The 19,709-nt window shown below is 40.0% G+C and overlaps 1 protein-coding gene across 1 annotated transcript; it reads left to right on the top strand.

Annotated features, from left to right (window-relative positions):
• Positions 1 to 6: 6 nt before the first annotated feature.
• LOC306946839 (pancreatic triacylglycerol lipase-like) lies at positions 7 to 14,433 on the top strand (the record flags this gene model as incomplete). Its single annotated transcript, XM_079535940.1, has 13 exons — positions 7 to 84; positions 1,137 to 1,185; positions 2,803 to 2,957; positions 4,238 to 4,363; positions 5,709 to 5,843; positions 6,711 to 6,819; positions 7,715 to 7,834; positions 8,042 to 8,164; positions 10,133 to 10,248; positions 11,918 to 12,047; positions 13,260 to 13,371; positions 13,792 to 13,954; positions 14,074 to 14,433. 13 exons carry the CDS (start codon positions 7 to 9, stop codon positions 14,431 to 14,433), a joined length of 1,776 nt encoding a protein of 591 aa, XP_079392066.1.
• Positions 14,434 to 19,709: the final 5,276 nt, after the last annotated feature.

Genomic DNA, 19,709 nt, shown 5'->3' on the forward strand with positions numbered 1-19,709 from the left:
TTCCCAATGGCTGCTCCAAAAGGCTCCTACAATCGCTGCAATCAGCCACGGCGGACTCGAAGAACTCACCTGATCCTTGCCAAGGTAAATGGGATACACAGGAGCCAAGAGTATCTGAGGGACTCAAAACATGGTGGGCATGGGGTATTTTGTGAGTGGTGGAGCAGAGGAGGTGGAAGGAGTACACGCATGAATCTGCAGTGAGTCCGACAGGGACGAACTCTTGGCTCCTAACAGCAAATTACCAACTCCCGGGGACTGTGGCGGGAGGATATGCAGGACTTATTGTAGGATCAGAGCCTGATACCAGAGTTTTCAAAGGATGAGCTGTTAACATCCACAGCATAGTAAGCATGCCCTTCTTTTCTTCTTTTGTCCATGTTATATTCTGCACACCTTGTTAATATGCAGAGTGTAGAAAACAAGTTACAAAGTCAAACTCTACGTGTGTTATCTCACTGACTAATGGTACCTCAGTAATTCCTCATCTTTCCTTTAAAGATAAGTTACTATGACTAAGATTACTCATAAAATACATGCCCTACTTTACCTGAAACATGGCTGGTTCCATGTACTCTGATGGTTACGTATCAGCTAGTGATTAAGTGATCAAGTACTGATAAGTGTACAAGGATGACAGTCTTGAAAACTCGTTTTGATCTTTGCTATTGGCATGTTTTGGAAATGCAGATATTGTGCCTCTGTTCTTTTAAAACACAATCACTGATTAGCACTTATGTGAGTAATTTTTCTTTTAAAGCCTAGGAGAAACTTTACTCTATTAAAAAATGTTGTAGCAAATCCCTTACAAAATTCATTCACTTGCACACGAGTTGCAGCTCTACAGATCAAAAAGCTTCTGTTTGTCAAGGTCAGGAGGGGAATCTTTAAGAGATGCTGAGAGGATATCTTCTATACTCAGTAGTTCCATGGCAAACAAAGAATCTCAAAGGTATTTTCTCGAAACATTGCTATCTTTAAGGAAATGTTCATTCTTTTGGTTCTAGTTCATTAAATGCCTGAATTTCTTCTGTGGTCACTATTACTTCTATTACTGGACCAAGGAAACTTCTAGGTGAATTCTGGATTTATTTTTAATTAACTTTGAATTATGTTGTTTTGGTTTTTTGCTTTAGGTGCTTACAGTATGGATCACTACTCTTTTTCTTCTTGATGCAGCCAAAGGTAAGACACATAGCTGATAAAGTCCATAAGCAGCTGTTGTGCGCAGCTTACTCTGGAATAACTACATTTTAGAAAAAGAACATGTTTCGGAATGGATATCAATAGATTTCTTCATTATCAGTAATGAATTCTGTCATGCCTTTTTAACCTATTTAACCTATCATTCTAATTCTTTAAAGGGTTCTGCAGCAAACAGAAAGGGAATTAGAAAGGTATTGTTATATAATAATGGATTCTAAAATTCTTCCAGAAGTGTTCCCTACCCATGCCGACCAACCAGGAGCATTTATGGCAACCACAACACTTTGCCAACCAAGGCACATACACTGCACAGCACCATGCAGACAACAAGAAAATAGTCCTGGTCTCAAACATCTTCTTACCAGTAGGAAAGCATAATTCCATTGGGATGGATGCACAGGGACAAAAAGGAAAAACACTGAAATACAATCCAGAAGTTCCCTAGCATCAGAGGAAAAGAAAATGACAGAATCTCTAGTGAAGTCCTAAATTACAGCTCTGTAGAGTTTCCTCCTCTGAAAGCATTTCCAATATATGGTGCCCTACCCTGCATTTTGTACCAAGTTACAAATAGTCACGGTCTGATGCATTCTGGTTCTGTCAGCTATGCACGGTGACAGTAGCTTCTCTTTGTCTTCATTGCCTTTTTAATAACCATAAAAATGACTTGCAGTTCCACAACTGTTGTGCTATCATGGTGGATGAGAATGGCATTTAATGGCAACACCCATTTGTCATATTTGTTATTTTATTAAAGCCATCACAGAAATTGGGAAACTCCTGCCATACAGGAACAGATGACACTTCCCTGGGCTGTGCTGTGCTCCAGGCTTGCACTTAGATTCACAGAATTGTAGAATAGACTCACAGAATCATCAAGGTTGAAAAGGACCTTTAAGATCATCATGTCCAACCTTCCACCTACCACCAGTATTGCCCCCTATATTGCATCCCTCAATGCCACACGTACCCTTTTCTTGAAAGCCTCCAGAGGCTGTGACTCCACCACCACCCTGGGCAACCTGTTGCAGTGCATTATCACTCTATCAAAGAACAAGTTTTTCCTAATATCCAACCTGAACCTCCTCTGGCAAGACGTGAGGTAATTTCCTCTCCTCCTATTGACATCATCACTTCCACTGAATCCTTATGTTGATAAAATTTAAGAGAGGTGGTTTATATAAGTGGTAGAGCAACTAGTAGTGTGTTTTGCAAAAGAAGAAACAATTTACATGAACCCCGGAGCATTAGCACAAAATGAAGGACTACTCTGAGCTGGCAGCAGAGGCTGGTTTGTTCTCAGAACACAGAAAGGATCCAGGGCTTTTTTGTCTTTTTTCTGGTGGCTGTTTTAATAATATACTAGACAAATTAATCATACTTTCTCCTGAGCTCACCAAGCTGAGTTCTAGGCTGTTCATGATGCACAAGAACACAACAGAGCCCATAATGTAAATGAACACATGTGCCATGCTGATCTGAACCATCCATTTTCCATTTCCCTGCTATTAACACTGCCCCGTCAGCTTCTTGTCAATGGTCAAAGCTGGCCTTTTGCATTCCTAGAGCACCGACGCTGTTCTTCATGTTCCTCAGGAAAGGAAGTGTGCTATGACAGGCTTGGGTGCTTTACCGACAATCCCCCTTGGTCTGGGATCCCAGGCAGAGAGCTAGCAGGTGTGCCCAGCTCTCCAGCAGCTGTGAACACTAATTTCCACCTTTACACTAGGAACAACATCTGGAACTCCCAAGTAAGAAACTCTTTCTTCTCTCCTACACCTTTACTCGTAGGTCTCCCAGCAGAGGCCCTGATCCGTATTCTACAATCTGTACATGGCTCAAATCCAGTTACAGTTTAATCATTATAAATCTAGAGGCAGGCAAGGCAGTATAAAAGGAAAGCTCAGTTTTGGTCCCATGTCTCAGCTGAAAAATATATTGCAGGCCCACACACATCTTTTAACAATACATTGGTCTCAGAGACTCTGCTCATGTGAAGGTCAACACTGAGCCCTAAAAGCACATAGGGAAGATAATAGAAGATTGGAAGAGAAAGTAAAAGTAATTATCAGAGATGGAAAGGAATGGATGAAAAATGAATGCTGGATGAAAAATTAAAGGAAAGTTAGAAAGGAGAAGAGGAAACTAAAGGAAAAAAATGGAGAATGACCATCACTGCAAATTTGACTTGGGCAAAGCATAAGGATAAATGAAGTAATATAATATTAAAAAAATGAAAAGAATCTGCTTTGCTCTGGTTGTCTTGAAGAAAACTTGACTGTTACTTTGTTTGCCTGTTCTATTTTTTTTTTATTTCATAAATGGCAGTCACAGATAATAGAGGCGTTAATAACTCTTTGAGTCAGCTCAGAACAAGCACAACATCTCCAACTAAAGAGAGCCTGTGAAGTTTTAACTTGAATCAATCTTTTGCTGAAGGTCTATGTGTGCTAACTTGGTCATGACAATCTTTTTAAACTTGCCAAACTATAACAAAAAATAACTAAGTGCCAAGTTTCAAAACAACACGTTATTCAGAATTTTGTTGCTAACAAAAATAATGCCTTAGCTCATGATAAAGCCCCAAGCCTGTGATGTATGCCTGATGGCCTTCCTCATGTTGTCTGGGTTATCGTTAAGATATGAATAACATGAGAGATAAAAGTCCTATGTAAGAAAAACAGGAAGGAAGGAAGATAAAAGTGCACAGAGTCAAAGTCAGCCTTGCAGAAGATTTCTATTTTTGTGACCAATTTTCATAAAATCTTATTATTTGCACAACACATTGTGCCAATGTATCTCAAAGCACTGAGGAAAGGATGTCAGTATCATCAGTTCAATTAGCTAGGAGTTAATGTTGTTGAAGCCATTAGCTAACATTCCCAAGCAAAGCAGTTTAGGATCAGGAACAAGATCCATCTGTTCAGATTTGAGAACTAAGCCTAACTACTGGGTTACTTTGCCCTGTATCAGTGTGCACTGGCAGAGAACATTCACATTGTTGATGTTTTGTTTGTTTGTTTTGACACAGAAAATTTCCGCTTCAAATCCCTCAACTATCAAAACTTCAAACTTTCGAGCATACAGGAAAACTCGCTTCATTATACACGGCCACCTTGCTGGAGCAGACCTGCCCTGGATAGCAAGCATGTGCAGAGTACGGTGCCATCATACTTGTATTGAAAGTGCAAAGATCCACACACACTCCAAATCAACTGCCTTATGATTCCTATCTAGAACTTACTTCTCTGTTTTCTTGTTAATTCTGGGAATGCACGAAGGGGAACCTTAGAAACAAGTTCAGCTTCACAAGACTGACCTGTTCCTACCTATGAGCACAGTGCACTTTAGCCTCTTGCTAAATGCCCTTTTGCTGCATTCACCCCTGTGGTGAAAACTGTAATTGATTGTTTTTCAATTCCTTGACAATAATAACGGGGAAAAAGTCACTTTCTCACCTCAGCAAAAGTTCAAGCTAAACATTTCAGATTTAGTGAGGCATTTGATCTACCAAAACCAAAATGCTCTGTTCAGCAGATTGATTTGGTTTTATTTAGGCATACTTCAAAAATGAAATTGCTTCCGAATGAGCCATCAGAAAGTTCCCCTGCCTGAAGTGTCTAAATAGAATCGTTTGTTTGAGATGAATTTGTAGGCAGAACAGTTCAAGCACGTGAACTCAAATTTGTGAATCCCATTAGATGATCCAGATGTATACATTTTCAAGACTACGGCTTGGACAATAAAAAATAAATCATTCTTTCCTCTTTTTCTAACTGAGGCACTAAGATAAGCTGATCCCCTATAACTAATAACAGCAGCTGACATAGAAAACAACTGAAACTGCTGTGTGTCAAACCTGCAGCATTCAAATCTACCTCCATTCTGCCTCCTTGTGTTGATTCTGTAGCAGTTATGGGGAAAAGGTGCATATTTACCAGTCACACAAACACAGCAGGTGCATATGGCATCATTCTGCAGTACAGCTTTCTGAATAAGAGCGTAAGATTTGAGTAAGAATAAGATTTGAGTTTCTAGGACATTATTAGAAAAACACACTGCTAAATCGAATCCCCTAAGAGCAGTTTAACTTTCTTTTCTTTCCAAATTAATCACCAGACAAGTCCTGAGGATAAACCTGTACTCAACTGTGCCTATTCTCAATAGGAGTTTGAATCAATGATCCTTATGGATTTCTCTGAACTCAGGATAGTCTGTGATTCAATTTATCCTCACTGCTCACCAGTGGGGTTCAGCCCCACTGACAAGAGCAATCACTGCTCTCTGCCCGCAGGTTGGAGCCTACTGATGCTTCACAGGCTTCTGTGAAAGCAGCACTCACGACAGGAGCGGTATGCCAGTTCTGCTAGAGTGAGATGCAAAAATCAGAACTCACAGAACTGAAGGGAGATCCCCACATAGAGTAAAACTAATTTTGATTTGTGTCTAACCTGGAAGTGTTGTACTTCACGATTGTTTCCTTCTGTTTCTATCCCTGACAGTTCATGCTTTATGTTGAAGATGTGAACTGCATTCTGACTGACTGGAGAGGTGGTTCCAGTGGTTTGTACACGGATGCAGTCAACAATGTCCGCATTGTGGGGGCTGAGCTGGTCTATCTTGTGAACTTGCTTGAGGTACAAGTGGAACATGAATGCCAGTGGATCGGTGTCATCTTTAGATTTGATACAACACGGTCAGAAAGTACAGAACACAGTACTACAGCTGAAAATGTTACAAAAGGTCTCTAATCCTGCACAAACTGAGATGCTCCTCAGGATCTGGGTGGTGGAGAACCCAGATAGCACAAAGCCCACTATATTCACCCAGAGGGCATGGCATAGAAAAAGGTGCTGAAAACCATAGAACACTGTAGTCACTGAACAGACAGGTTCAGGGCTGGATATGAAGAGTCAGAGGAGTCATTCACCTTTTGGATAGGCATAATGCTACTTGTGAGAGCAATGTTCAGGACAAGGGGGAATGGCTTTAAACTAAAAGAGGGGAGATTTAGGTTAGATGATAGGAAGACATTCTTTACTCAGAGGATGATGAGGCACTGGCAGTTCTGTCCAGAACAGCTGTGGATGCCTCATCCCTGGAGGCATTCACGGCCAGTTTGGGTGAGGCCCTGGGCAGCTGATATTGTGGGGGGCAACCCTGCCTATGGCAGCGGGTTGAAATTAGATTGGTTATAAGGTTCTTCCAACTCAAGTCATTCTGTGATTTACCAAATTCCCTTTTCCTAATTTCTATCTAAAATGCCCAATCCTAGTGGAGGTTACTGTCTTCAGAGAGTGACTTGGGAACAACTTCTCTTCCACACCTTGGTACAAATCCACCTCCCACAGCAGTAACTTCCCACCTACAGCACTCTCCTTCATCACCTGCCCTTCCCAGTGCATACAGATCGCATTCTGGTCACGAGGGCATGCTGCAATGCCTTTGGCTTGTATCTCCCATTTAGTACCCTAGTTTTCTTTATTTTCCTTTCATCTTCACAGAAAGACTACGGATACTCCCCTGCCAACATTCATTTCATTGGCCACAGTCTTGGAGCACATGCTGCAGGGGAGGCAGGGAGACGAAAACCTGGCATTGGAAGAATAACAGGTACTGAAGCTATTTCAACTGTAGAAGATTTATATTTTAATTCTGCTTAAAAAAGAACCAAAGAGTCACTGCTACCTAACAAATATGTTACAGACACTGTGCTGCTTTCCTGTAACTGTACAGCCAGCACGACATCACTCAAAGGAAGCCATTGCACATCCTATCCCATGCCACTCATTTCATGTCACCTGTCACAGCCCTGAAAAAGGCTGAACTGCAACAGGAAGGTAAATCTCTCCCTATTGGAGCTAAATATATGTTACTTTGCACAGGTCCCCAGAGCACACTGCATATAGTCTTTAGCAATACCAAAGAGCAGGAAGAAGATACTCTACAACATGTGAAATAACAGACTTGTGTAACGTTAGCAACTCTTTATCATGTTTGGATCCAGGAGTCCACTCCAACATAGTATTTCAGTAGGTAAGACTGAAAATCTGAAATGAAACTTTAAACCCCCTGCATTCACTATACATCACTATGTATGTCTATGTATTCACTGTATGCCACTGTGTCATTATTGCAAATAACAATAGCTTTCTGACCAAATAAAAGTTCTCAGACAAAAATGCAAGCTTAGAGTAACATATCAAAATTTAACATCTTTTAGTGATGTGCAAGAAAACACCAAGGAAACAAAACAGACTTATAGCCACCACATCTTGTGACATTATTCCCCTATAGTAAGCCAACCATCCATCCAATTTTTACTGCACCACAATGCCTCTAGACACCATTCTATTAAAACCTGGCTTGTTATTTTTCTGGCTGTCACATATACACATCAACACAAAATAGATTTTTACCTGAGGAGTTAAGAAGGAAATGCAATGACACATTTAGAAAATAACTAAAGTTATTATTTATGTTATTATTCCCATCTCCTTTCATTTAGGTTTGGATCCAGCTGGACCTCTTTTCCAGTACACTCCCCCAGTGGTTAGGCTGGATCCTTCAGATGCAAAATTTGTTGATATAATTCACACTCATGCTGGTCATCTCTTCTTTGACTTTGGTAAGTTTTTACGTAAAGGCCAATGCATACTCAGAGGCAGACTACAGCATATCATAAGGTGATCAGACTCCACTGATTCTGAACGTCCCATCCCTGGAGGTGCTCGAGGCCATGCTGAATGGGGCCCCGGGCAGCTGATCTGATGGGAGGCTACCAGTCCCTTCCAACCTAGGCCATTCCATCATTGTATGATTCTACATATTCCAGCTCCTGGGATTCTTCAGACTTGTGGCCACCTGGATTTTTACCCAAATGGTGGGAAGAAAATGCCAGGATGCAGGCAGCTTCGTGTACCTCCAGCAGTTCGGAACATCAACGACCTTATGAGAAGTACGTATGTTGTAAAGAAGTAATGCCTCATTAGAACTGCGTCTTGAAAGGCTGAGCCAAGGCAAAGCCTTTTGAATGCATCTATTAATTAAATATCTTAGATTTGGATAATCCAAAAATGACTGTTTTCATCCCAGTATTACTGCCATCAGATATATCATTAGCAGCTTTAGTGTCTCCAAAGGGAGCAGCACAAGCTTGAAAACATTGATGATGATCAGATGACTACTGAACTGACAGCTGATGCTCTCCAAAGAAAGCTGGGCAGTTACTAACAGTTATTCTGGGATAAAGCAAAATAGATGCCCCAAATCCTGTCTTCTAACCCTAGCTTATAGAAATAAGAATACCTGTTATTCATAGCTACATGTTTTGAAATCTCAACCACTAGTAGGTATCTGGCTCTCAAAAATGCTTGGTATCAACTGGTTTGAAAAGTTAGGAACCAAGACGGAAAGCTGCTATGCACAGAGTTAATTGGAGGCAAAACACCTTCAAAAGTGACAAAACAAAAACATCTCATTTTTCAGCAAAAATTAAGTATTTCACTAGGCTTCCTTCCACGTTTTGTCATAAAAATCAAACCCAGCTCTACTGAACACAAGCAGATGGAGTGGGTTGTTCATGCAGCTCCTAAAAATAGAGACAGTGTTAACTCCTGCCTCTCATATTAACCTTGCTTTGTGCATATCTCTTCTGTTTGATAATATTTACATGTACACAGTGCTTTTATGTAAAAAAGTGCTTTAGAAATGCTATTTAGTAAGTTCTTTCTACAGCTTTTGATGCGAGAAGGAGAGAGGTATTGTGTTTCCTTTGTGTAGATGTTAAGTGAATCTGGCACTAGCACAAAGTAAGCTTACCATAAGGGCTGAGATTTTTAAATTTAAAGCACAGACTCTTTTGAATTGGTTTGAAAGAAGGAACTGAACTATAAAGAAAACATATTCTGGAAATTCAGGAAACCTTGATGATCCAAGTTGTTTTTGAGAAACACAGATGAAAATACGTTTCTGTTTGTTTCTTCTTTCCCTCTGTGTAAAGAACAAAGGGTTGACCAGTTGATACCTGGTCAACATCAACCAGTATGTCTTTAAGATGCATAAATATTGATGAGCAACTATAGGTGAAATTTTGATTTCACTAGAAACTGTGCCTCCTTGCAATTACTTCAGTGCCTCCACGACATCACCCTATAATTGAGCAAAGTCCCCCCACGCTGCAGCAGAGTGGAGCCTATTTTTATAGCTTGCCATTGGTATATTGTGCTTCTATAAAGGAGAGGCTTCAGACTAATAAAGACAGTACTTATAACAAGGAATACAAATTACACTTTCTTCTGCTCTGCATTAGCAGCTCACAAATTTCTCTCAGAGGGCAAAATGCACTTATTTCAAATAAATCTGACAAAATCGAGGACACGCTGCCAAGCATCTTGCTTTTCTGAGCATTTCACAGAATCACCAATGTCAAATGACCGCACATTTTTCAGAGCTTAAAAACACTGAAAGCCACTGAAGTTAAAATAATTACTATAATTATCTTTAATTCTAGAAGTGAGTGGAAACTGTGGTTTTACAAATTACCACGTTGTGATAATGGTAAGCAAATGAAAACTACTTCATAGTAACTACTACATGTTTTGCAAATGCTGCAACTATGAATTATTCCAGTCTTTGAAATATGAAAGGGAAATTCTGCTAAATTCTCCTCTGTTCTCATGTAAAGTTCAGGCAGTCAAGTGCGTGCATTGCAGGACTGGGGGCTGTGAGAGGGCTGTCAGGTGCATCTCCACCTCAATGGGCTTTCACCTGGCACACACATGGACAGCACCTTGCTTTTCTCCATCGGAAAGACAGATGTAGACACAAGAGTGCTTTGTGCCATAAAGACCCACATATGCTGTTCTGGCCTGGATTTTATGGTAGATACGCACCTTTAATCTTATCTACACGGGGTTTTTCCCAGCATATAGATCTCTTGGATGTGGACATAAAAGAAGCCTCCAGTATTATGCTGAAAGTATTATCACTCCAAATGGGTTTGTTGGCTACCAGTGTGAAACGTACCGAGCTTTTATATCGGTGAGTATCAGGCATGTGTTTATGAAGGAGGTAGGGTTACAGCCCTGCTCTTCTTTCCCTAGTAATTTCTGAGATGGCTTCTGGACTCCAGGTGATATAATCAAGGCTGGCTCTGCAGGCCTACTGACTGCCCTCATCCTCACAGCCAAAAAATGGGCAAAATATAAAAGCAGCAAACCCCAGAACAGATCCAGAAGAAAATGAAGACAATAAATGTGCACACTCTAAGCAGTTACAAAAAAAAGATGAAGATATAAGAAGGCTAGCAAGGATTGGATTCAGCTGTGTAGGTTTACAGCGAGGGGCCTGGGCTTGCTGAAGGCAGCCCGCTTAAACCAGTGCTACGCAAACCTGCTGAAACCCATCATCAAGAGGATAGGTATATAGGATAGATATTTTGTCAATGGCTAAACATCTGTAAACAATAGTAAACACCCACAGCATTTAGAGCAGAGGAGACAAATATTTATACAGCACAGCAGTGCCACACACAAAACAGCCCCAAATGATGCACAGTGGAATTAGTTACCACCAGATGTCCCCAAATAGCAGCAACCCCAAAGCCAGTTCCTCCAGTCCCTACTGTTCAGCATGACACCATATAGAATGGATATGTTATGTTATGGGACTTCTTTTTGGTCATTCCTGGCTGTGCTCCCCTCAGCTCCCTGTGCACCCTCAAACCCTTGCTGGCAGGGCAGCATGAGAAGCTGAAACATCCATGGTTCTGTATGAGCACTGCTCAGCAGCAACGCCAACGTCAGTGCTATCAAAATTATTCTCATCCTAGATCCAAAACACAGAACCATACCAGCTACTAGGAAGAAAATTAACTCTATCCCAGATAAACCCAGGGCATTCTGAGAAGTTGCTGTTACTTGTAGAGATTTTGTCTCATAACTTGGAAGTCTGATGTAACTTGGGTCTTGAATAAAAACCAGAACCCTGTGCAATTTAGCAATGAGAGGGAAATGATTTTGCCAACTGAAGAATAGACAACAGATGATGCTCTATCTAGTGCTCAAATACCCAAGGATCCACACATCCAACTTCTTAAAGAACCTCCAAGTAACTGAATATCACAAAGGTTTTTTTTTCAGCTGAAATTGAATACATGCTTACCCTCATCTCAATGTTCAACTCACACAGTCTGATTGATTTTACAGAAAAAAAAAAAAGCAGACAGAGCAAATAAAATGCAGCCCCAATCTTCGGTGTTCATATGCTTAAATATCATTGCCATTTGAATGAGACACTCAGCTGGAGCCTCCTTGCCAGTGTGATACCCACCCCACAATTATGAGGCCACCTCAGTGGACCCTACGGTAGATAAAAATGTTCCCTGTGTCATAGATCAGGCAGTAAGGTACTGCATACAGTAAGGCCTTTATTCATGATCTCTGCAGAAACATAATTAGGCCAGATTTGCAACTCATTTTTTTCAGTTTTTTTTTTTTTTTTTTTTTTATGATGAAGCAAGCAGGCTGACCACCTCAACTCCTTTCTCCACTACTCAGATAAATACTGAAAATATATTAAGAACTCAGAAAAAAAAACACCTTTTCAAATAAACTGGGGGAAAAAAGACTGAAACACCCTGTTTTATTGTACTTTAAGCTTTGGAATTAAAATGGATAACATCTTGTAACAGACACTTGTTTTTCTCCAGGGAGCCTGCTTCCCATGCCGGAAGGGAGGATGCCCACTGATGGGTCATTATGCTGATGTGTTTTCTCACAAAACTGAAGAGGAACAGCAAAAGGTTTATTTAAACACAGGAGCCCACCCTCCATTTGCTCGTAAGTGCTGGAGTTTGGGTGATGAATTAGGAGTGGCAAGGAAGTCTACAGTAAGAAACACATTTCTACAGAAATCCAATGGAGAAAGAGATGCTCAGAACAATATCTGGAGTTTTATATATGTTAGGAATATGGAATAACAGCTCTGTTTGGAGAAGGGCGAGATAATTATTAAATCGATGCCTGTGGCTTAGAAACCCTGCCAAATTTTGTTAACTGAACAGTGGATTCAAAAGCTCTGTACAGCTGGAGGTTGAGGAATGTTGTGCTGAAAGCGCAAAATTTCAAAGCAAAAAACTTGTGTTGTTGTCATGGACAAAATCTTATAAACAAGATAATTTCAGGGTATTTTTGCAAAGCTCATCAAGTCATTATGACAAGGGGTAATAAGGAAGTGTAATTTTAATTGTGATTAATTTGAAAGAGCTGGGAAATAAGGAAATTTGTAAATAAGATGTAATCCATCCCAGATGATGAACTCCAAGAGTGACACATGAGTCTTTGAGAACATCATTCAGTAGGCACTAGAATACAAAAGCAAAACTAAGTACAAAAAAAAAATCTTATGTCTCATCTTGAGAAAAGCAAAAAGAGAAAAAAATGAATATGAGCACAGAGAAAGTAGGCATTCCTTAAATCTGAATGAATACACTGATGTCATCACCTGCACTGTTGGGCTTATATAAAGCACGGCCCGAAGTGGGTGAAGAGATTCTCCTTTACTGGTGCACGCTAAAGCTGGTTGAAGAACTTCCAAATCTGGTTACTTGGAATCAATGTGCACTACTGTATGTGAGGCTATGCTTCTGCCTTGGGATGACACGGATGTTACAGGATCTTCTGAGGTTAAGATGATTTAAGAAAATATATAATTCTTCCTATTTCAGAGCTAAAGCACCACCTGTGAGACCCCCCCCCAATTCTCCAAAGTGCAAGAAATTACAAATTGAAAAGAGAGGCAGCATGGAGGGTAGCCCAAAGCAAATTACTTAGCAAGGCCAGGAGGCCAGTAAAGGTTAGAACTGTAGTTTACACCACTGTCAAGGAAATTACTATCACCAGAATCACATAGAACTGACATTTGCCTTAATAAAGACAGAGGTATTTGTCGAGCACATCTGTGCAAACCTCTCCTCTCCTTGAAAAACACTGAAACATATGAGAGAAAGAAGCCCCTTCACAACCACCATCTACTTCCTTTTGTTTTCAAAGGCTGGCGAAAAGAGATACGTGTCAGACTATCTGCAACAGAAACCATGAAGGGAAATATAGATGTAGCCTTGACTGGAACTAATGGGATCAGGAGAAAATACACAATTGACAAGTAGGTGCAACATGACTGGGGGAAAACTTGCTATTATACAGAGTTTATAATATATCTTTTTAGGTCTCATCTTGTGCTAGGTGATCTGTGACCTACGCTGGTAATGAAAGAGCTGATCAGCGGTCAAAGGTCTCCATGCTACAGATTGTGGTCAAAATGTGCTTGCTGCTCTCCCTCTCTCTTTCTGTGTGTTTTCTTTTCTTTCTAGACAAAGGTTAGCACAGCAAGGAGGGTGAGAGCAGAGTTCTGTGGCCCAAGGGGAGGCTACTGCTGGTCTCAGACGTGTCTTCACAAGTCAAAAATGGCAAAGCTGAACGATGTACAATCATGTGACCATTGCATGTTAGCAGTCAGAAAGGCACAGGAATTTAAACAACTGACTCATTTGCATGCTTCATTGTTGTGCTTTGCTGTTGGCAGGGGAACTTTCAAGCCAGGCAACACATATTTGAACTATATTGATACAGACATTTCTGGGAACATTTCAAAAGTAGAGTTTCGCTGGAATAAGCATCTAGGTCATGTACACCAAGGCTGTATGGGAGCAGAAGAAGTCATAATAATATCTGGGGGAGATGGAAACGTGTGAGTATGCAGCCTAATTGTGTTTTGTTCTGTGGATCTGGGGAGGAAAAAAAAAAGAAATAGAAAAAGTCCTATTGTGCTAACAACCATTTCCTCACATTTTTCTCCCATTGCCAGGTCTGCGTTCTGTGGCCATGGATCCGTGCAGCCGAGCACATGGCAGACCCTGATGCTTTGCTAGGGCTGGGGGAGAAACGCCATGGCTCTGGCTATGGAAAACCATATTGCTTCAGCCAGACTATTGGTGAAGCTCCTCCAGCACAGATGGAAAATTTACACTGCCCAATACAAAATCTCTATTTCAAAATCAGTGCTGTCTGCTTGTATCCAAACAGGGGAGCTACACCAGCCTTCCTCCCTGAAGAACAGCATTATAGCAACACATCCAAAAGACTGCTTAGGAGCTGGGACTGTGTACGAAGTTGCACAGCACATCCTGAGAAACTCAAGCATCACAGATTGCCACCTTTCAAGTAGGACAGCTGAACGCACATTCAAAAAAAGACATTTGATGGTTGCCATTTTCAGTCACCTGCTCTACTGAGCTCTGCTGAACACTGGATGAGCTGGGGCTCTTTCTTTGTACCTGGAATGGGTACCTTTATGTACTACTAATAATGTACTATTGAGGATATTAAATTTTCTGGCAGCCTTCAAAGTAACAGGTTTCTTTTTACCAATGAAGCTGAATTTTCCAGCTGTACTTCACCCTTCAAAAGGGCAAAGACCTTTAAGACCTCCCATGGTTTTAGTGAAATTATATTAGAAAAATATTTAGGATCATAGTTATTCTCCCTGTGTAGGGAACATACCATATTCTTTTCTGAGATACAAAAATTCCCCACGTTGGAATTCTGATGATGCTGAAGTTAAGCCTGAGCTGCAGTGTTTGCATTACTATAACACTGCCCTCCCAAACTTGAGAACATTTTTATTATATTATCTAACAAATCAGACTACCAAGACTATATTTTGTTTCAATATAAGCTTCCCACAAAATTCCTTTTGGATTTTGTTACCCACTGTGATTTAGGAAATACAGCTAATTGTTAAACTTCGTAATAGGTTTGTCATTTGGGCACAGAAATCCTATGTGAGAATCATGTTGGGCAACACTGCTTTGTCCCATCCCAACAACTGGCTATTCCAGAATAGTTCCACTGAGGTTCACCAGGAGGTGTTGACGACATGAGTTACACAAGGCTAAACATGAGTGATAAACAGGTGTGCTTTAAATTAAGCAGCAATAATTCTGAGATAACAGACTCCAGTCATCTCTTCTGAGACTCGCTTAGGAGGTTTGTGGCAAAGTTCACAAATATCTGCCCACCTTCTCAGGTTCCCTGCCTCAGTACACTCACCATCTCCACCCATAAGGTGAATAGGATCCAGAATGATCCATGCAGCGAGCTCATTCCCCTCCTCCCGGTAGGCAAACTACCCAGGCAAAATCCCCTTCTGCTCTGTGTGGGGACTCTCCTCCTTTGCACTTCCCTGGAGAAGTACAAAACAACCCTGCAGGTACTTGTGCATAGCTGGGAAATAGCTGTTATCAATAATTACACCATCTTGGGCATCTGTCATAAACCAGGCATGGCTCTCTGCCCAAGTTTCACAAACAAAGCAGATGGAGGGAGGGGGAAAGGAATATTTATTCTCCCTTTCTTACGCTCAGGACCTTAAGCAAATGAAATGTAAATATTTTTCCTGAGGTCACAAAAAGTGTGTGCAGCAGGGCCAGGAGCCGTGCAAGATCACCTTGTTTAATGAAGGCCATGGCCTCTTACAAGAAGGAGATAACATCCTGTTGAATTCAGGAGTTTTTGAAAGACAAGCCTTTCCTCTTCTCTCTATACTCGGCTGTGCCTTCATAGCAGTTCTAAACATTAATTAGATGTTGTTATGAATAATAAAACAGATTCTTCCTTTTAAAAAATACAACCTTTCATTTCGTTTAATTTTAGCTGTTGATTTCAGCAGCTTTCTGATGAAACATAGCAACTCATATGGGCTGATTAGGCCACTTAAAAATAAGCATTTTCTCACCCAATCAGTGGAGCTAAAAATAAAACACAATACTTTCCCCTCCTTGTCTTATGCCACTTTGTATTCATATTATAAACTCTATCTTGAGTTAATTTTCACTCTTTGGTATAGTAAACAGCAGCACTGCACATTTTTCCTGACACATCTATAAGCAGAGAAGAAAGGCTTATTTTTATGAGGTAAAGATGAAAAACAGCTGTGTGTTGCTGGTTTAGTTTAGCATCTAGTATTCCTTTCCTCAATTTCTTTTTGTAATTAAAAATGAAAATTGTTGCTTTGTACAGAAAATTACTTTGTACTGTTGGAGCTGGCCAACATAATGCAAGGGCTTGATATTTCACAAAACGCCTATAAAAACAACTGGGAGAGGTGATCGTTTCAGATCTTCATAACAAAGTAAGCCAACTTTTTATCACAAATTAAATTGCATCTTTAAAATGTCAAGTGAGATGTGCAGGTTGAAATGTTTGACTGTCAATCTGAAAGATGGACTTTTTTAATCAAATGCACTTTGTCTGTCTAGGGCTTTTAAGGACGTATGATGATAACCATCCGGTCTTTTAAATTATTTAAATATCCTGTAAAACTGTGAGTGATTCAGAATTACAATAGAAATTTCATCTAATTCTCTTTAAGTATTTGTTCACTACAAAAACTATACCAGAGGTAAACTACTTACAAAGCCACTGTAAAGTACTCAGCCTTGGTCCATCTTTTGTCACAGGAATAACACCAAAGAAACAAAATCCAACAAACCTCTTAGATCTTTTACAGAAGAAAGGAACAGCAGTGTATGCAGTCCATAGTACTAACTCCCAGTTCTGCTTATAGCATGTGCATTTGCCTTATAATTAATGTGAGAAAAAAAAATAATTTTAGAAGGAACTATACTTTTCAAAAAGTGATGAAAACAAGAGCAGTTTGTATCAGAGGAATACAATAAAATCATAGAATCATTTAGGCTGGCAAAGACCTTTAAGATCAAGTCCAAACACATCTAATGCTACAAAACCACCACGAATCCATGCCCCCAAGCACCATGTGCGGATACACATCTCTTATACATCTCTAGAGATGGGGACTCCACCAACTCCCTGGGCAGTCCATTCCAATGGCTAACCACACTTCCTGTGAAGAAATTCTTCCTGATAACCAATCTAAACCTTCCCTGGTGCAACTTGAGCTTGCCTTGTGTCCTCTATTTCAAGCATAGCATAATTCCTCTTTCCAAAAAGTTGAGTTTATCCAAAAGTCCCCCATAAATACATAGGTTACTACAAAAGTATATATATATATCCTGAAGTATAATATATCCTGTATATTTCCATGGAAGAAACAGATACAAAGAACACAATCACACTATTTGACAGAGAAAATTCTCAGCTACAAAACACTCTTTTTCAGAACAGCTACCACCATTAGCTGTGCATTTTCACCAGTGATGAACAAGAAGCTTCATGACGCACTTGTTAAAATCTGCCTTGCTGTCCAAAATGTGACTTGTCTTTCACATCACTGTCACCGCTGCTGAAACGCCGTGCACACCGCTCGCTGTGCTCACATCCACTGTTTGGTCTCTATAAACTTTCAGCAAACATTGAGAATATCAACGGGTGCCATTTTTCTATGCACTTCCATGGCAGATGCCATTGTGTCAGACTGCCCCTTTGCTGGCATGTGTCACACAACAAAATGCAGCAGGGTATTCGTGGGAAGGTTCTGTCTCTACTGCCAACATCTGCCTCGGATATTGTTGGCCAACATCGTAAATAGGAGGTATTACTTTTGGAGCAGCCCTTGTATTTGTGAGTCCAGAACTAGATGAATAATAAATAATAATAAAATTCAGTATACAATAAAAAAAAAAATGAATAATTTGTTCATGAGAACTATTAGGTGGAGACCTCAATGTTTAAATTAAGTCATCTCTCTTCCTGCTTCTGATCTTATTTTTTATTTCTCTGACTATTCAGTTTTTTTCATGATAGCTTGATATTCTAGAATATGTTCATAAAACTCTTGATACTAAACCACATATTTGCAGGAAATTAATTAAAACCTATTGCATCATTCTTTTCAAGAGATCTTTTATCTTTGTTAGAGATGAAGCTTGACATGGCTCTTACACAGAGACTTCATACTGCCTTTAAGACCATCTTCCTTCTGATTCCTTCATATCCCTGACATCTGCCATCATCTTTCCAGTCAGAAACCCCATGGGAAATTTCTTCCTTTGTATTAACACAGTATCAAGGGCTTGACAATTTCAAATAGGCTCCAGGCTGCTTCAAGTTATGCTCATTCTAATCATTAAGGTGCAGATGTTGATAGCACGCCCATATCTACCTTTGACAGCTTTTATCCATGGTAAAACAGAGCCAGGAATACGCCATTTATCTTTCAGTATCAAGGAGCTAAAATATTCCAGAAGGAGCATGCATCATTGCCAACTTTGTCAGGAACAGAGCACACCTACATTGCTGTGTTACCGGAAACCATACCTCTCCTCCCAGCTGCCACAAGATTGGATGGGGCAAGCACCTTGCAACACCAGAAACATAAGCAATGTCTGAAAATACAGGTTGGCATTGGTGTCAGTCCTCTTTCATCCCATACATTTTTGTCACTAGGGAATCTTGGGGTATAATGTGCAGAGTCCAAGACAAAGCCTAAAGCCATTCTTTTTGTTTCTGCTGCTTCCATCAAATAATTTAAATGTTTCAGTGTTAATAGGAAATCAAGCATTCAAAAGGATGACTTCACTGTTTTCTCTTTCAGTTCTGTCCATTAGATGGAAAGAAAGGCTCTCTTTCCCTGCTGATTTTCCCCTTCTCTATCCTGGGTTACTTCCATCACCATCTCTACAATTCTCCCCAGTTGCTATTTTCTTAACAAGATACTATGGTCCATAACTCTTCATCTAACAAACACAGAAGTTAACATTCTCTCTGCTTGCTTTGAGTGATTCAGTGACGAGAGAGCATGTATTATGGAAGGTCATAAATATTTATCATCTTCAAAATATTCCTTTTATTGCTGCTGTGGATCACTGAAGGGGATGAACTAAGGGAAATTGGTTTTGCAGCTATTCAACATAAAGTTTGTTCACTTGATCAGAATGAGCACATCAGAGTTTAACAATAGAAATATCAAGAAATTCTTTTATTCATGGCTCTCCCACTCAGAAACTAAAGGTAAGATTCTCCAAGACGAGTGTTTTTTGTCTATGCATATTAGCAATTCCCTAGGGTTTGCAGTAACAAAGTACTTCCAGGTGACCTCCTTTCAAGCTGAGAAATTCATTAACCAGCTTCAATCTAAAATTGAAATAAGAGAGAAAAACGTTGCTTTTAGAATTTTATTCACTTATCTTGTTATGAAAGCCTTGGTAATTTATACATCACTGCACTTGAAGCGCAGATGCTGAGTTTCCTTTGGAAAACGTGATTTTCTGAGTGTTTTGATTCCTACTAATGTGAAGGCCACTACTATCAGAATAAATGTCCTTGATAATTTTCAGGCTGACATTTATAAAACCATCTGGATGCATTCACTTACATATTGTCAGAAGCACCTGCAGAAGCCAGAATTTTCTTACCATCCATAAAAATCTGCTATTCCTCTGAAGTCATAAAAATAGACCAAGAAAAACTGGCCATTCCTAAAACATGATTGATCTACAAAATGCTGTAACATGGGCTATAAAT

Source organism: Tetrao urogallus (genome assembly GCF_951394365.1).
Source record: "Tetrao urogallus genome assembly, chromosome: 5".
Lineage (NCBI taxonomy): Eukaryota > Metazoa > Chordata > Aves > Galliformes > Phasianidae > Tetrao > Tetrao urogallus.